The sequence below is a fragment of the Neoarius graeffei genome, chromosome 13 (genome assembly GCF_027579695.1).
Source record: "Neoarius graeffei isolate fNeoGra1 chromosome 13, fNeoGra1.pri, whole genome shotgun sequence".
In the NCBI taxonomy this organism is placed as follows: Eukaryota; Metazoa; Chordata; class Actinopteri; order Siluriformes; family Ariidae; genus Neoarius; species Neoarius graeffei.
In genome coordinates, this window is record NC_083581.1 from 33516968 (window position 1) to 33533899 (window position 16932).

The 16932-nt window shown below is 42.7% G+C and overlaps 1 protein-coding gene across 6 annotated transcripts in view; it reads right to left on the reverse strand.

Moving 5' to 3' along the window:
• Positions 1-16932, reverse strand: part of acap3a (ArfGAP with coiled-coil, ankyrin repeat and PH domains 3a) — a 213213-nt gene that overhangs the window by 37727 nt on the left and 158554 nt on the right. For all 6 annotated transcript variants that reach the window (XM_060937600.1, XM_060937602.1, XM_060937603.1 and 3 more), the window contains exon 17: positions 4243-4337. In XM_060937600.1, the coding sequence (XP_060793583.1) occupies positions 4243-4337 (95 nt within the window). The remainder of the gene's footprint in view (positions 1-4242; positions 4338-16932) is intronic.

A 16932-nucleotide genomic window follows, 5' to 3' on the forward strand; every position in this document is an offset into this window, starting at 1 on the left:
CTCAGGGTGCTGGGTTTGTGCCACACATGGCATTTCCCGTGATGGCCAAAAAGATCAATTTTAGTCTCATTTGACCAGAGAATCTTCTTCCATGTGTTTGGGGAGTCTGCCACATGCTGTTGGGCAAACTCCAAACATGTTTTCTTAAGCAGTGGCTTTTTTCTGGCCACTCTTCCATAAAGCCCCGCTCTGTGGAGTGTACGGCTTAAAGTGGTCCGATGGACAGATACTCCCATCTCCGCTGTGGATCTTTGCAGCTCCTTCAGTGTTCTCTTTGGTGTCTTTGTTGCGTCTCCGATTAATGCCCTCCTTGCCCGGTCTGTGAGTTTTGGTGGGCGGCCTTCTCTTGTCAGGTTTGTAGTCGTGCCATATCTTTCCATTTTGCTATAATGGATTTAATGGTGCTCCGTGGGATATTCAAAGTTTGGGATATTTTTTATAACCCAACCCTGATCTATACTTCTCCACAACTTTGTCTCTGATCTGTTTGGAGGCTCCTTGGTTTTCATGTTGCTTGCTTAATAGCGTTACAGAGTCAGGGTCCTTCCAGAACAGGCTGATTAATACAGACATCATGTGACAGATCATGTGACACTTTGATTGCACACAGGCGGATCTTAATCAACTAATTATGTGACTTATGAAGTGAATTGGTTGGACCAGCTCTTATTTAGGGGTTTCATACGAAAGGGGGTGAATACCTATGCACACTCCAGATTTCTGTTTTTTTCATCTTAATTATTGTTTGTGTCACAATAAAACAACAATTTGCACCTTTAAAGCTGTAGGCATGTTGTGTACAGTGGTGCTTGAAAGTTTGTGAACCCTTTAGAATTTTCTATATTTCTGCATACAATCCCGATTCCAAAAAAGTTGGGACAAAGTACAAATTGTAAATAAAAACGGAATGCAATGATGTGGAAGTTTCAAAATTCCATATTTTATTCAGAATAGAACATAGATGACATATCAAATGTTTAAACTGAGAAAATTTATCATTTAAAGAGAAAAATTAGGTGATTTTAAATTTCATGACAACAACACATCTCAAAAAAGTTGGGACAAGGCCATGTTTACCACTGTGAGACATCCCCTTTTCTCTTTACAACAGTCTGTAAACGTCTGGGGACTGAGGAGACAAGTTGCTCAAGTTTAGGGACAGGAATGTTAACCCATTCTTGTCTAATGTAGGATTCAAGTTGCCCAACTGTCTTAGGCCTTTTTTGTCGTATCTTCCGTTTTATGATGCGCCAAATGTTTTCTATGGGTGAAAGATCTGGACTGCAGGCTGGCCAGTTCAGTACCCGGACCCTTCTTCTATGCAGCCATGATGCTGTAATTGATGCAGTATGTGGTTTGGCATTGTCATGTTGGAAAATGCAAGGTCTTCCCTGAAAGAGACGTCGTCTGGATGGGAGCATATGTTGCTCTAGAACCTGGATATACCTTTCAGCATTGATGGTGTCTTTCCAGATGTGTAAGCTGCCCATGCCACACGCACTAATGCAACCCCATACCATCAGAGATGCAGGCTTCTGAACTGAGCGCTGATAACAACTTGGGTCATCCTTCTCCTCTTTAGTCCGAATGACACGGCGTCCCTGATTTCCATAAAGAACTTCAAATTTTGATTCGTCTGACCACAGAATAGTTTTCCACTTTGCCACAGTCCATTTTAAATGAGCCTTGGCCCAGAGAAGACGTCTGCGCTTCTGGATCATGTTTAGATACGGCTTCTTCTTTGAACTAGAGTGTTTTAGCTGGCAACGGCGGATGGCACGGTGAATTGTGTTCACAGATGTTCTCTGGAAATATTCCTGAGCCCATTTTGTGATTTCCAATACAGAAGCATGCCTGTATGTGATGCAGTGCCGTCTAAGGGCCCGAAGATCACGGGCACCCAGTGTGGTTTTCCGGCCTTGACCCTTACGCACAGAGATTCTTCCAGATTCTCTGAATCTTTTGATGATATTATGCACTGTAGATAATGATATGTTCAAACTCTTTGCAATTTTACACTGTCAAACTCCTTTCTGATATTGCTCCACTATTTGTCGGTGCAGAATTAGGGGGATTGGTGATCCTCTTCCCATCTTTACTTCTGAGAGCCGCTGCCACTCCAAGATGCTCTTTTTATACCCAGTCATGTTAATGACCTATTGCCAATTGACCTAATGAGTTGCAATTTGGTCCTCCAGCTGTTCCTTTTTTGTACCTTTAACTTTTCCAGCCTCTTATTGCCCCTGTCCCAACTTTTCTGAGATGTGTTGCTGTCATGAAATTTCAAATGAGCCAATATTTGACATGAAATTTCAAAATGTCTCACTTTCGACATTGGATATGTTGTCTATGTTCTATTGTGAATACAATATCGGTTTTTGAGATTTGTAAATTATTGCATTCTGTTTTTATTTACAATTTGTACTTTGTCCCAACTTTTTTTTTGAATCGGGGTTGTAAATATGACCTAAAACATCATCAGATTTTCACACAAGTCCTAAAAGTAGATAAAGAGAACCCAGTTCAACAAACGAGACCAAAATATTATACTTGGTCATTTATTTATTGAGAAAAGTGATCCAATATTACATATCTGTGAGTGGCAAAAGTATATGAACCTTTGCTTTCAGTATCTGGTGTGACCCCCTTGTGCAGCAATAACTGCAACTACAGTAAATGTTTCCGGTAACTGTTGATCAGTCCTGCACACCGGCTTGGAGGAATTTTAGCCCATTCCTCCGTACAGAACAGCTTCAACTCTGGGATGTTGGTGGGTTTCCTCACATGAACTGCTCGCTTCAGGTCCCTCGCAACATTTTGATTGGATTAAGGTCAGGACTTTGACTCGGCCATTCCTAAACATTAACTTTATTCTTCTTTAACCATTCTTTGGTAGAACGACTTGTGTGCTTAGGGTCGTTGTCTTGCTGCATGACCCACCTTCTCTTGAGATTCAGTTCATGGACAGATGTCCTGACATTTTCCTTTAGAATTCGCTGGTATAATTCAGAATTCATTGTTGCATCAATGATGGCAAGCCATCCTGGCCCAGATGCAGCAAAACAGGCCCAAACCGTGATACTACCACCACCATGTTTCACAGATGGGATAAGGTTCTTATGCTGGAATGCAGTGTTTTCCTTTCTCCAATCATAACGCTTCTCATTTAAACCAAAAAGTTCTATTTTGGTCTCATCCATCCACAAAACATTTTTCCAACAGCCTTCTGGCTTGTCCACGTGATCTTTAGCAAACTGCAGATGAGCAGCAATGTTATTTTTGGAGAGCAGTGGCTTTCTCCTTACAACCCTGCCATGCACACCATTGTTGTTCAGTGTTCTCCTGATGGTGGACTCATGAACAATAACATTAGCCAATGTGAAAGAGGCCTTCAGTTGCTCAGAAGTTACCCTGGGGTCCTTTGTGACCTCGCCCACTATTACACGCCTTGCTCTTGGAGTGATCTTTGTTGGTCGACCACTCCTGGGGAGGGTAACAATGGTCTTGAATTTCCTCCATTTGTACACAATCTGCCTGACTGTGGATTGGTGGAGTCCAAACTCTTTAGAGATGGTTTTGTAACCTTTTCCAGCCTGATGAGCATCAACAGTGCTTTTTCTGAGCTCCTCAGAAATCTCCTTTGTTCGTGCCATGATACACTTCCACAAACATGTGTTGTGAAGATCAGACTTTGATAGATCCCTGTTCTTTAAATAAAACAGGGTGCCCACTCACACCTGATTGTCATCCCATTGATTGAAAACACCTGACTCTAATTTCACCTTCAAATTAACTGCTAATCCTAGAGGTTCACATACTTTTGCCACTCACAGATATGTAATACTGGATAATTTTCCTCAATAAATAAATGACCAAGTATAATATTTTTGTCTCATTTGTTTAACTGGGTTCTCTTTATCTACTTTTAGGACTTGTGTGAAAATCTGATGTTTTAGGTCCTACTTATGCAGAAATATAGAAAATTCTAAAGGGTTCACAAACTTTCAAGCACCACTGTAAATCAAATGGTGCTCACCCTCCAAAAAGTCATTTTAAGTCCAGCTTGCAATGCAACAAAACAGGACAAACACCAAGGGGGATGAATACTTTTGCAAGACACTGTAAAAGGAACTTGCAAGCTGGAATAAAAGAGGAGTGTACGACAGAATTTACTCTCTGTAGGGAAAAAGTGAACATGTAATTACAGTAGTGAGTGAGTGTGTGTGTGTGTGCCTCTGTCACCTGGGGCTGTTGGCTCCGGGCTTCTTCATGCCCTGCTCCTCACATGTTCCCTCGTAGATGTGGTTTATAACACTGTTACCCAGCTCACACATCAACTGCAGGCAAAGCCACATGTGTGTCATGGGTTAGTTATTTAACTACACAAAAATCATGTGGATTAATATGGGCTAATTCAACAACGTTTATCCTTTTTTTTCCCCCCCACGTCTTGCATGGAACTGACCCTCTTTTGGCGAGACATGGTGAATTTTCACTTCATCAGAAACTCAGTAACTGCAGTGAAAGGTTGACAAATGACACCGGCATTCTCCTACACCTGCGGGACAGGGCTAGTCTTACATCAGACGGTGAATATTTATCATTTATGGTGAGAATAGGATCCTCGTGAGTTTTTTGGAGTCACCCATGTACAACTTATACAAAAAAGAAGTGTGCTTCTAGTATACTTCTTTTAAACTAAAAATAAGAGCGTATGCTTTCAGTTTACTTTTTATTTACTTATCAGAGATATACTTAAAGTTATACATAAGTATACTTGGCTTATACTGAAAAGTTACCAAAATGTGACATAGAGGGAGTCACTTAAAGCAATTTACAACTGAAAACAACTTTTATTTCCATGAAGCATTGACCATATAAGAAAATATAACATAGTTGTTAAGATAACTCCTGCTCTACAATGTATGATAAAATCCAAAAATATTTACCCGGTTGCTAATGTAACAAGGACACGAACAAGCTTTTAAAAATAAAGGAAAAATATTGATAAAATCAATTTTTTGCTTTTATTTGCTTACTTTAAACATTAACACTGAATAAGAATTCATTAGAAATATTAGTTCAACATCATAAACACTGAAAATATGAAATACCAGTATTTCACAAACTTCATAAAATCTCTAAGATTTGAACAATAACAACAGTCATTAACAGGAAACAGTTTCATCCTATATGGGGTAAATGAGATTATTGAATTCATTACTTTACTTAGTCACACTTATATCTGCACTATGATGCCATTGATAGCAACGAGAGCACGTGTTGTGGTGTGTGAGATCCCGCGAGAAGTTCTCTCGCGTCAGTTCAGCTGACCTAGATTGAGTAAATAGGTCTCGCAGGTTGTGAACGAACCAGGAAGTGAGTGGACGCTAAGTTAGGATGTGAGAAAAAACATCGATAATTTCTTTTATTGCCGTTTGTTTAAATTTCTTTCTACCTACATCGTTTTATAGTATATTCTTCTTTATATTAAAAACATCAATCATGATTTCAACTCGTTTTATCATTTTTTATAAGCCTGGTTTCTAACGTAACACGGTAGGACATCACAATGTTATGTTCACAACCTATTTTTAGTGGATGAATTCGAAGCTAAATAGTTTATAGAACCTTCTTAACTTTATTATGTGAGTGTAAAACTAAATTGCAAGTACCATGAAACTAATTTTATTGAAATTCTCAGAAAGTAATGAAGGTTTATTTAAGCTCAAAGTCAGCAAATATTCCATGTCACAAAAAAACGTGTCATCCGTGTCCAGTCACAGGGGAAGAAAATGTTTCACATTTCTTTATTTCAAAAGAAAACTTCATTTTTTTATTTATTTAAACAATATTTATGGATAATCTGCTAAATATTTCTTTAAATCATGGAAATTAAAGATGAAACGATTATGTAAACCCGGACCAATGAAAAGTAACATCATTTCATGGACTGACCCATATAGAAAAGTCTAAGTATATTGAGCTTATACTTTTGATCAAGATATACTTAACAAAAGTGTAATAAAGTATTAAAATATGTGTGCCTTATGTTTAAGTCTACTCATCCTGTAGGTATGTCTGTGGTTCCATACAAGTTTTTTTTTTTTAATTTCTCCTGAGTGGGATAATTCAAATTTTTTATTTATTTCTTTTTCTTTAGAGCTTGGATGTTAATTTCAGTTGTCATTGCTATGTTTTTATACTTTGGTATTTAATACAATTAGGCCTGTCACAATAAATGATTGTGGCAGTGGGGGCGTGGTCAAGCGCCGGTCTGTGACAGGAGGGCGGAGTCAGGGAAGGTGAGTGGCAGAATCACTACACCGGACGGTAATTAACCTGTGTTTGTGTGTCTTCCCAGTGACCGCGCCCTATTTAAGGAGAGAGAGCGAGAGCAGAGGGGGACTTCCCTGGACGAGACGCGAGTGTGTGTCGGTCTCTCTCTCTGTTACGAAATATTGTTAAACTGAAAAGTGTGGCAATAAAGCCTTTTGTTCACCTGATCTCTGTCCTGCCGTCCTCTGTGCTCCACCCACCCATAGGGAACTTACCACAATGATATAGGAATCATTGTATATAAAATCACTTCATTTTGCTTTTACTTAAGTTATTGTCTCATCTCATCTCATTATCTCTAGCCGCTTTATCCTGTTCTACAGGGTCGCAGGCAAGCTGGAGCCTATCCCAGCTGACTACGGGCGAAAGGCGGGGTACACCCTGGACAAGTCGCCAGGTCATCACAGGGCTGACACATAGACACACAACCATTCACACTCACATTCACACCTACGGTCAATTTAGAGTCACCAGTTAACCTAACCTGCATGTCTTTGGACTGTGGGGGAAACCGGAGCACCCGGAGGAAACCCACGCGGACACGGGGAGAACATGCAAACTCCGCACAGAAAGGCCCTCGCCGGCCACAGGGCTCGAACCCGGACCTTCTTGCTGTGAGGCGACAGCGCTAACCACTACACCACCGTGCCGCCCTTAAGTTATTGTACTTATTTAAATGTATTTTATTTATTCTTTTTTCAGATTTTATCTTCTATTTTTAGACATGTTTACTCCTTCTCTGATTCAGGAGCTTGGTAGCAAATTTGAATTTCCCTCCAGGGATTAATAAAGTAATTCTGATAAATTTTGTTGGACGATATATTGCCTCAGAAATTATTGCGATAAACGATATTATTGTTGACGTCTTTTCAAGACAATTTTATGCCACTAGTAAAATAATAATGATCATGCAAATACACCCTTTCAAAGAACAGTAACAGTGCAAAGTAACAACGTATTGCCAGCTGTCATTTGGATATAAGTAACAACAATTCGAACGAGATAACATGTAGGCAAGGGCGTAGGTTTGGTATGAACATTGGTCGGGACGTAAACCCAATGCCAACCCCCAGTGGCGCCAACTTCAGGTCAACATTAGAGGGTCACAATATTTTGCTCCGTTGTGTTGCACCAAACGAGTATCCATCATCTCTCCAAAGTCCAGACTTTTAAAATTTGAAGTTCAGAACTGCAGTAATTCATGAATAATTATAATAATATGCAATTCATTTGATTAACTGCAAATCTTGCATGTGATGATTAACTCATTCTACCAATTTGCAAATGTGTTTTACAAGCGAATGACGCATTGACTGTCGGGAGGGTGTATGTTCCTTTCCCTCATAAATGGAAGTAAAACACATCCGGAGCCCTAAACACTGCGTTCCATGAGGCTGGCAGGGGGAGTCGCTCTCTTCTGTGGGATCTTTCACTAGTTTTAGAACGCTAGTTTAAGCTGATATGTGATTGATCTAACGGTAAAACAGGACGAGGGCTCTAGAATTTTTTTGACACGTTGAAAGGGTACAATTTTACTTGGCAATAGAATGTATCTGAATTCTGATTGGTTGTTGTATCTGAATTCTGACTGGTGGTTGTTATATTATCGCCCTTCTGTTGTCTTCTTGAGCCCAGAGCAGACAGGGGAAGGGGAGGGAGTGACGGGGTTCTACAGAGAAAAGTTTTTAGCCGACAGCTTTCAAATGAAGCCCCTCGAAAACCAATCAGTTCAGCGTATGTGTGTACTCGGTATGTGACGTTTGCAAAAGAGAGGCGGAGTAACCAAAAATTTCTGATCAAGGCGGCGGAGGCTGTTATGCTTATTACGTGAAAATGTTTTATTTGATTAAAAGGTGTCTAGGCGTTAGTGCTGTCGCCTCACAGCAAGAAGGTCCGGGTTCGAGCCCCGTGGCCAGCGAGGGCCTTTCTGTGTGGAGTTTGCATGTTCTCCCCGTGTCTGCGTGGGTTTCCTCCGGGTGCTCCGGTTTCCCCCACAGTCCAAAGACATGCAGGTTAGGTTAACTGGTGACTCTAAATTGACCGTAGGTGTGAATGTGAGTGTGAATGGTTGTCTGTGTCTATGTGTCAGCCCTGTGATGACCTGGCGACTTGTCCAGGGTGTACCCCGCCTTTCGCCCGTAGTCAGCTGGGATAGGCTCCAGCTTGCCTGCGACCCTGTAGAACAGGATAAAGCGGCTAGAGATAATGAGATGAGATGAGATGAGATGAGGTGTCTGGGCCACAAACAATGTCCACATCACCATCGCGTTGTTGTTGTTTACATGTGTCATGTTACCCGAACTTGGTCAGGGCTCTCTCTCTGCAGGTCTTAACTGAAGCACTTCAAATTAGCGGGCTGCTAAAGTTTGCAGGCACTTCACAAGCAAGACTCGGTGCAATATTAGCCAACATTAGCACCATCTGATATGATTTAATAATGTCTTTGTGACCTTAATAAACACCAGTTGTTGTCGTAATCAAGTTGGATTGTTATTTACATGCCACACAAACTTAGAAAACAGTCATATTCGTATATTGTCGTTTTTACACTTTGAATGCCAACTGTTGTTAACTGATTAATTAACAAGCTAATCGGGGCGTCGTGGCTCAGGTGGATAAGGTGTCATACCATAAATCCGGGGACCCGGGTTCGATTCCGACCCGAGGTCATTTCCTGATCCCTCCCTGTCTCTCTCTCCTGCTCATTTCCTGTCTCTACACTGTCCTATCCAATAAAGGTGGAAAAAGCCCAAAAATAAATCTTTAAAAAAAAAAATTTACAAGCTAATCTAATGTTACATTCCTCAGGGACAGTTTGCAAGCTTGCTAGCTAGCAGCCGGTCACTGCGGTGCAACCGCACTTGCTAATTGACACGGTAGCCTAAGTGCTTGCTGTTTTCGTGACCACGCCCCCAGAGCGAACATTCATGAGCAAATTTTGCGTGGTTTCGCCCAGTGGAAACCTATAGTAACTATTTGTGTACCGCGCGTGGAGCGCGATTTTTTTTTTCTTCAATCAGAAATATTGGTAGGGACATATCAGCCGTCATTTGATATCGGTAGGGACACGTCCACACCCAATTCTACGCCTATGGTCTGTACAACGGAGCAACGTGTTGTTGTCTTTTCCCCATTCAGTGGCTCTCCTGGCTGGATAACTGTTGCATGCTGGGAGGCCCCGCCTCTGACAGAGAGCATGTTTTATTCAGACAATGGGTCAAGCTAATACTCTGGCGACTTCACTATGTAGATGTACAGTGCGTAATGCCAAAATCGTGGTAAAAAAAATTACCGAATTCATTTTCATTTACCGTACGATAAGTCGGTATATCAAATATCACGACAGGCCTACTTGAAGCATACTTCTTTTTGATAAGGGTATCCAGTCTATACTGTCTGATTTCCTTGTATATACTAAGGCTGTGCTGGAAAAATCGATACGGCAGAATATTGTGAGGTACACCTTGCTGATGCGTCCATCGATTTAGGGTAGTATCTCACTGGGCTGCGACAGCCCGCGACTAGTTGGAGACACAACAATTGCAATAAAATGTGCGAATTAGCGACAATTTTCACTTGGAATCACACTGAATTGATATTCGCATATTTTACCGCAATTGTTGGGTCTCCAACTAGTCGCAGGTTGTCGTAGCCCGGCTTTCCATCGGCAGGCAGGGAAGTAGACAAAGCCTCACGGAAACTGACTTGAGAAGGGTTCGCGACGGCTTTGCGACACATTTGCGGCTATTTTAAGAGAAATTTTGTCGCACAAATTTTTTGAACACGTTCAAAATTTCAGCGACGAAGGAGCGACACTTTGCGGCTCATGCGAGGAAATGGAGAAGCCCCGCGAATGTTTCAAGACACTTTTGAAACTCTCTCGCGAATGACGTTCACAAGCTGTCGCAGCCCAGTGAGATACTGGCTTTAGATGTTATTGAATCGATACAGCAGGAAATGCTATGATGGTAGTCTTGAGCCATGAACATCACCTAAGGTGCAGTGTGGAAAAAAGCCAGTAGGGGGCAGCAGGTCAACTAATACGACCTCAACAAATAAGCATGGACGAGAAGCTGGATCCACTGCCAGCAAAACTGAGCGCAAAGATATTGGAGCATTTCAGGTTTTTGAAGACACCTGGCAGTCAGGAGCTGGATATGACTCATGCAAAAGCAAAATAAAATACTGCAGCAATACGACCAACCTCCGTCTTCACATGACGAGACATCATGCAAACGAGCAGCTAGCAACAACAGTTACGGCGACACAGGGCCAAGATGGCACGTCTCAACCGACACTGACTGAAGCTTTCGACTCAAAGTTTCCCTCAACTTCTCGGCAGGCACAGATGATCACAAAAGCACTTTTGTGCTTTATTCGTGGTGGTGTAGTGGTTAGCACTGTCGCCTCACAGCAAGAACGTCCCTAGTGGCCAACAACGGCCTTTCTGTGCGGAGTTTGCATGCTCTCCCCGTGTCTGCGTGGGTTTCCTCTGGTTTCCCCCACAGTCCAAAGACATGCGGTTAGGCTAACATGGGGCGGCCTTGGGCTGAAGTGCCCTTGAACAAGACACCTAACACACAACTGCCCCCTGGGTGCTCCAGCACTACTCTGGGTATGTGTGTGTGTGTGTGTGTGTGTGTGCTCATTGCTCACTTGTGTGTGTTCACTGCTTCAGATGGGTTAAATGCAGAGGACGAATTTCACTGTGCTTGAGTGTACACGTGACAAATAAAGGCTGCTTCTTCTTCTTAAGACCTGCGCTGCTACAGCGTTGTCAAGAATGAAGGCTTCAGACAACTGCTTAACAAGTGTGAGCCATGCTAATACTGCAAAGTGCACTTCAAGTCAAGTGAAACCAGAATTTTTGAATTTTATTTCCATTTTATTGATATCACTGTATTTAAGTTTATTAATTCTGCAATGTGAAAGAATATCTGAGTTCATTTAATATCTCTTAGGGCCGGTGTTTAAACGTTTAATGTATTGCCTTTGCTGTAGAGGTCTGCGCGGGACAGAATTTTCAGTCCCGCTCCCGCATTGTGCAGTCCCGCTCCCGCCAAGAATTATGATTTTCAGTCCCGCTCCCGACCACGCCTGCCATATTTTGTCCCGCTCCCGCCCGCAAATCCCGCATGATGCAGACGTTCGCGTCATTTCTCACGAAAGTTCTTGTCATTGGCTTGGGGAATTAAACATGCTGAGCTTAGCTGAGCTCTCCACTGACCGATCCTTCACCTAGTGCACGTAGCGAGGGTGTGCGTTGCCAGGCGGCATGCGCAGCTGAGGCTTTACAGAGATACCCAACACACCTACCAAAATCTCAAACACGGAAGAGCGGAAAGGAATCGGAAACGTACGCGAGATTAGACCACATCCACAAATTTAGGCATCTTAAAATGTTTTTATTAATGCCAAATAAAATATCCAGCACAAATTATATATGATAGACATAAATTAATTATTTATAAATTTTATTTTAAACACGTTTTTAGTTAGCGGGACTGCAGCTTATCACCTCTCCCGCCCGCTCCCGCAATGAGCTTTCAAAATTTGTCCCGCGCCGCACTGCTTTGCATCGGGTCCCGCGGGACTCCCGTGGGAGTGCAGGGCTCTACTTTGCTGTTAAAGATTAATAAAGCAGCTTTTTTTTTTTTTTTTTTTGAAATTCTGTGTCGGATATGGTCATTACTCAAAAAGAAAACAAAACAAGAGTGCTCTGAGAGCACAATATCCCCCGCTGGCAACTATATCTATGCTATCAGTGCTTAATACACCCTCATGAAATCGTCAAAGTATCATTTTGTTAATCAACGGCTATAACTCTGGTAGTAGTAGTTTCGTATGGTTTATTTCACACCTCTATGTTAGTGCACCATTGTTGGAATATTGGGCCCGCCTCATAAATTGAATTGTAACCTCCAGGTATAGCTGTTTGTGGGCAGTGAAGGACCAGGTGGTCCATGTCTTGTGGTGCCTGTTGGCATTTTGGAGTGTCACGATACCCCCATTGGTAGAGGTTCACAGAGGTTCGTCCACTTTTTGATAAAATTCTATTGGATTGGACCCACTCACGTCTTGAGTAGGGATGGCGAAAACTAAAAAAAATCTTGACTGACCACCGAGCCTCATTAGCCGGTTAAAGTCGGTTAACCTATGAGTTTAAAATTCTAGAATTGGAATTATTAGAATCTATTCTAAACCTAACCGCGAGCATCCGCACATTCAGTCCCAGTCGCTGCCCTCCACTCACATTACCTTTTCTACAGCGCGAAACATTCAGTCCAACGCGGCACTGATGTCGAGGGGTTTGCATTGGAGCGGAGGACAAATGGCTCCAGCTTAGAGACAGTTTCAGTTGGCCATGATGGCATTGAAAATAAAGTCAAGTGCTAGAAGAAGTACATAACATTCAGTGATGGGAATAACGGCATTAAAATAAAGGCTGTTATAACGCCGGGTAATCTAATTAATTAGCTACAATCGTTATAACGCCGTTACCAATATCAACACGCCATTACTGCATGGTATTGAAGTTGCTCTGAAGCCGTCACCGACTTGGCTCACAGACATAAAAGCTGCGTTTGTCACTCCCCCTCCAGACACCGCTGTCATTTCATTCTCTCCCCTTCCCTCCAAAAGTCGGCATCTGCGCCTTTTTATTTTATTTTTTATTTAACCCTTGTTTAACCAGGAAAGGTCCCGTTGAGTCACAGTGACTCTTCTTCCAGGGAGTCCTGGCCAAGTGGCAGCAAGTGGCAGCAAGTTAAAAGTTAAAAACACAAAAGACAGAGGACAACACTACCAAAACACTAAAGACTAAATCAAACTACAAAGCACACAAAACAGTGGAATATGTGCTATAACTAAACATGTAACGTACACTAAATACACCCAGTCAAAGGAACACAACTAAAACAAGACAAATCTCATAAACATAACAAAAACAACTGACAGTACAGCCAAGGACACTAAAGACAAAAGACTACAAGAAGACAAGACTCACATAAATTCTAAGGCCAAGTTTACATTAGACCGTATCTGTCTCGTTTTCTTCGCGGATGCACTGTCCGTTTACATTAAAACGCCTGGAAACGCCGGGAAACGGGAATCCGCCAGGGTCCACGTATTCAATCCAGATCGTGTCTGATCCGGTGCTGTGTAAACATTGAGAATACGCGGATACGCTGTGCTGAGCTCTAGCTGGCGTCGTCATTGGACAACGTCACTGTGACATCCACCTTCCTGATTCGCTGGCGTTGGTCATGTGACGCGACTGCTGAAAAACGGCGCGGACTTCCGCCTTGTATCACCTTTCATTAAAGAGTATAAAAGTATGAAAATACTGCAAATACTGATGCAAATACTGCCCATTGTGTAGTTATGATTGTCTTTAGGCTTGCCATCCTTCCACTTGCAAGTGGTAAGTGACTTGCGCACAGCGGCTCAGTCCCGAATCACTGCTCGTGCACTTCACTCGCGCGCTCTGTGAGCTGCGCAGGGCTGGAGTGCGCACCCTCCAGAGGGCACTCGCTGTTCAGGGCGGAGTGATTTGGAGCGCAGCCGCTGAGGAGGGAGCGATGAGCCGCACTGACACATTTCAACTTACGTGCCGAATTAGTCATGTGATTAGCGTATCCGTGTATTGGCGTTGCTGTGTGCACGCGAATCGTTTTTAAAAACGTTAATCTGATGATCCGCTGATACGGTCTAATGTAAACCCCACCTAAGATAAAACACAAACTAAACAACAATAAAAGGATTTAAAAAAAAACGTAGACACACGGGCACCATATTTAAAAGCAATGGCACTGCTCTGTAAGAGCCGATTTTAAAAGATTTTTAAAAGTATTAACAGAAGGAAGTGTCTCTAGGTGTAGTGTGTTCTGAAGTTCGTTCCAAACGTATGGTGCATAGTAGGAAAAAGAGGTCTTGCCCAGTTCAGTTCTTATTGAGGGTGTGATTAATATTATCTTATTTGTAGACCTTGTACTATAAATACTAGTGTGATAAGAAAGCAGATTTGAGATGTACTGTGGTAATTTACCCATTAATGCTCATCTCATTATCTCTAGCCGCTTTATCCTGTTCTACAGGGTTGCAGGCAAGCTGGAGCCTATCCCAGCTGACTACGGGCGAAAGGCGGGGTACACCCTGGACAAGTCGCCAGGTCATCACAGGGCTGACACATAGACACAGACAACCATTCACACTCACATTCACACCTACGGTCAATTTAGAGTCACCAGTTAACCTAACCTGCATGTCTTTGGACTGTGGGGGAAACCGGAGCACCCGGAGGAAACCCACGCGGACACGGGGAGAACATGCAAACTCCGCACAGAAAGGCCCTCGCCGGCCACGGGGCTCGAACCCGGACCTTCTTGCTGTGAGGCGACAGCGCTAACCACTACACCACCGTGCTGCCCCCATTAATGCTTTCAAAGTAAAAATCAACAAGTGAAACTTTCTCCTGAGAGAGAGAATCATTGAACCATTTCATATAGCAAGCAGTGGTGAGTCCTATTTGCTGTTCCTGTGATAAAACGCAAGGCAGAATGATATAAAACATCCAATTTCTTCAATAGCAATTGTGAGGAATGCATATAAATCATATCACCATAGTCTAATACTGATAAGAAGGTGCTCTCTACCAACCTTTTTCTTGCTTTGGATGGAAAACACTTTCTTTGTCTAAAATAAAATCCTAATTTGGGTCTGAGTTTTTTTAAGAGACAGTCAATATGTGTACTAAACGACAGTTTATCATCCAACCATATTCCTAGGTATTTATAGGAGGATACTTTTTCTAACTGTGTTCCATTCGTAGTACAAACAGTGTCATTACAAGGTGTGTGTGAACGTGTGAAGACCATAAATTTAGTTTTTTTAGCATTTAGCACCAACTTAAGTCCTATAAGGGAATTTTGTACCTTGTTAAAAGCAGACTGTAAATAGTTCACAGCCTCCTGCACTGATACACTTTTGCTTCATAATATTGTGTCGTCTGCATAAAGATGTACTTTTGTGGGACTTTAGTTTGCGTGGAGAGATATGATCTGCAATAACATGCATTGTTGGCTACAGACCGAAACATACTTTCAAAATGCACTGGCCAAGGCAGGTCTAAACTCGATGTGCTTTCTAATAATAATTAAAAAAAAAAAACAGAATAGTAATTTGTAAGGGGCGTCACGGTGGTGTAGTGGTTAGCGCTGTCGCCTCACAGCAAGAAGGTCCGGGTTCGAGCCCCGTGGCCGGCGAGGGCCTTTCTGTGCGGAGTTTGCATGTTCTCCCCGTGTCCGCGTGGGTTTCCTCCGGGTGCTCCGGTTTCCCCCACAGTCCAAAGACATGCAGGTTAGGTTAACTGGTGACTCTAAATTGACCGTAGGTGTGAATGTGAGTGTGAATGGTTGTCTGTGTCTATGTGTCAGCCCTGCGATGACCTGGCGACTTGTCCAGGGTGTACCCCGCCTTTCGCCCATAGTCAGCTGGGATAGGCTCCAGCTTGCCTGCAACCCTGTAGAAGGATAAAGCGGCTAGAGATAATGAGACGAGATGAGTAATTTGTAAGCTAAAAAGTCTAGCCTGATACTTTTTGAGACTTTTCTTTCGCCGAGTGGCAGCTGTCTTCAACTGGGGCGGGAGATGACTGAATGAGTGTTTCTGATTTGTCAGCTGTCGTCCTTACACCGCATGGCATGCCCCAAGCGTTTACAACACGGAATTCCAGGTTCTCCGCTCCAAAATCGGCAGCTTCAAAACGATCGATTTTTTTTTTTAACCGACAACCAAAAAAAAATTAACCGGTTGACGTTGATTCGGTCAACCACCGGTCAAACGGTCATCGGTTAACATCCCTAGTCTTGAGGGGGCCGAAAAGCCTGGGAGCGGGTCTGTTGGGTTTGTAATTATTTCTCCTCCCCGTGGTATGTTCGAATCCCATTCTCTTTTCCAGGATTCATTTATGTTGAAATTTGGATTACTTGTTTTGAAGAATGGTTTTCGTGATTTTAGTCTGTTGGTGTTAGGGGCAGAGTCAAGTACCCTTCTCACCGGGGTAGATTCGTCCAGCAGTTGTATACGCTCATGTTGGCGCCGAGTTGCTTGTTCCCTGCGCAGGTGTGGAGGGGCGATTGATGCCATCACAGGGAGCCAGGCTGTAGGTGTGGCTTTGATGGAACCTGTGATTTATTCTCATGGCTGAGTTCAGCTGAACATCTATTTTGTTGGTATGGGAGCAGCGGCTCCAGACTGGAGCACAGCACTCAGCAACACTGTAGCACAGCGCAAGAGCTGAAGTCCGCAAGACAGACTGTGATGCTCCCCAGTTGGTATCAGCTAGTTTTCTTATTATTGCACATCGCTTTTTGAGTTTCTGTGCTGTGGCCTCGCAATGCTGTCTGAATTTTAGCACTCGATCTAAAGTAACCCCCAGGTATTCTGGGGTTAAGTCTGAAGGCAAAATATTTCCTCCAATGTTATCACGGACTTGCAGGGTCTGATTTGCTAGGTGAGTGTTTAAGTGAAATACAGAGCTAACAGTCTTTGTGACATTCATTTTAAGGTACCATTTGTTAAAAAAAAAAAAAA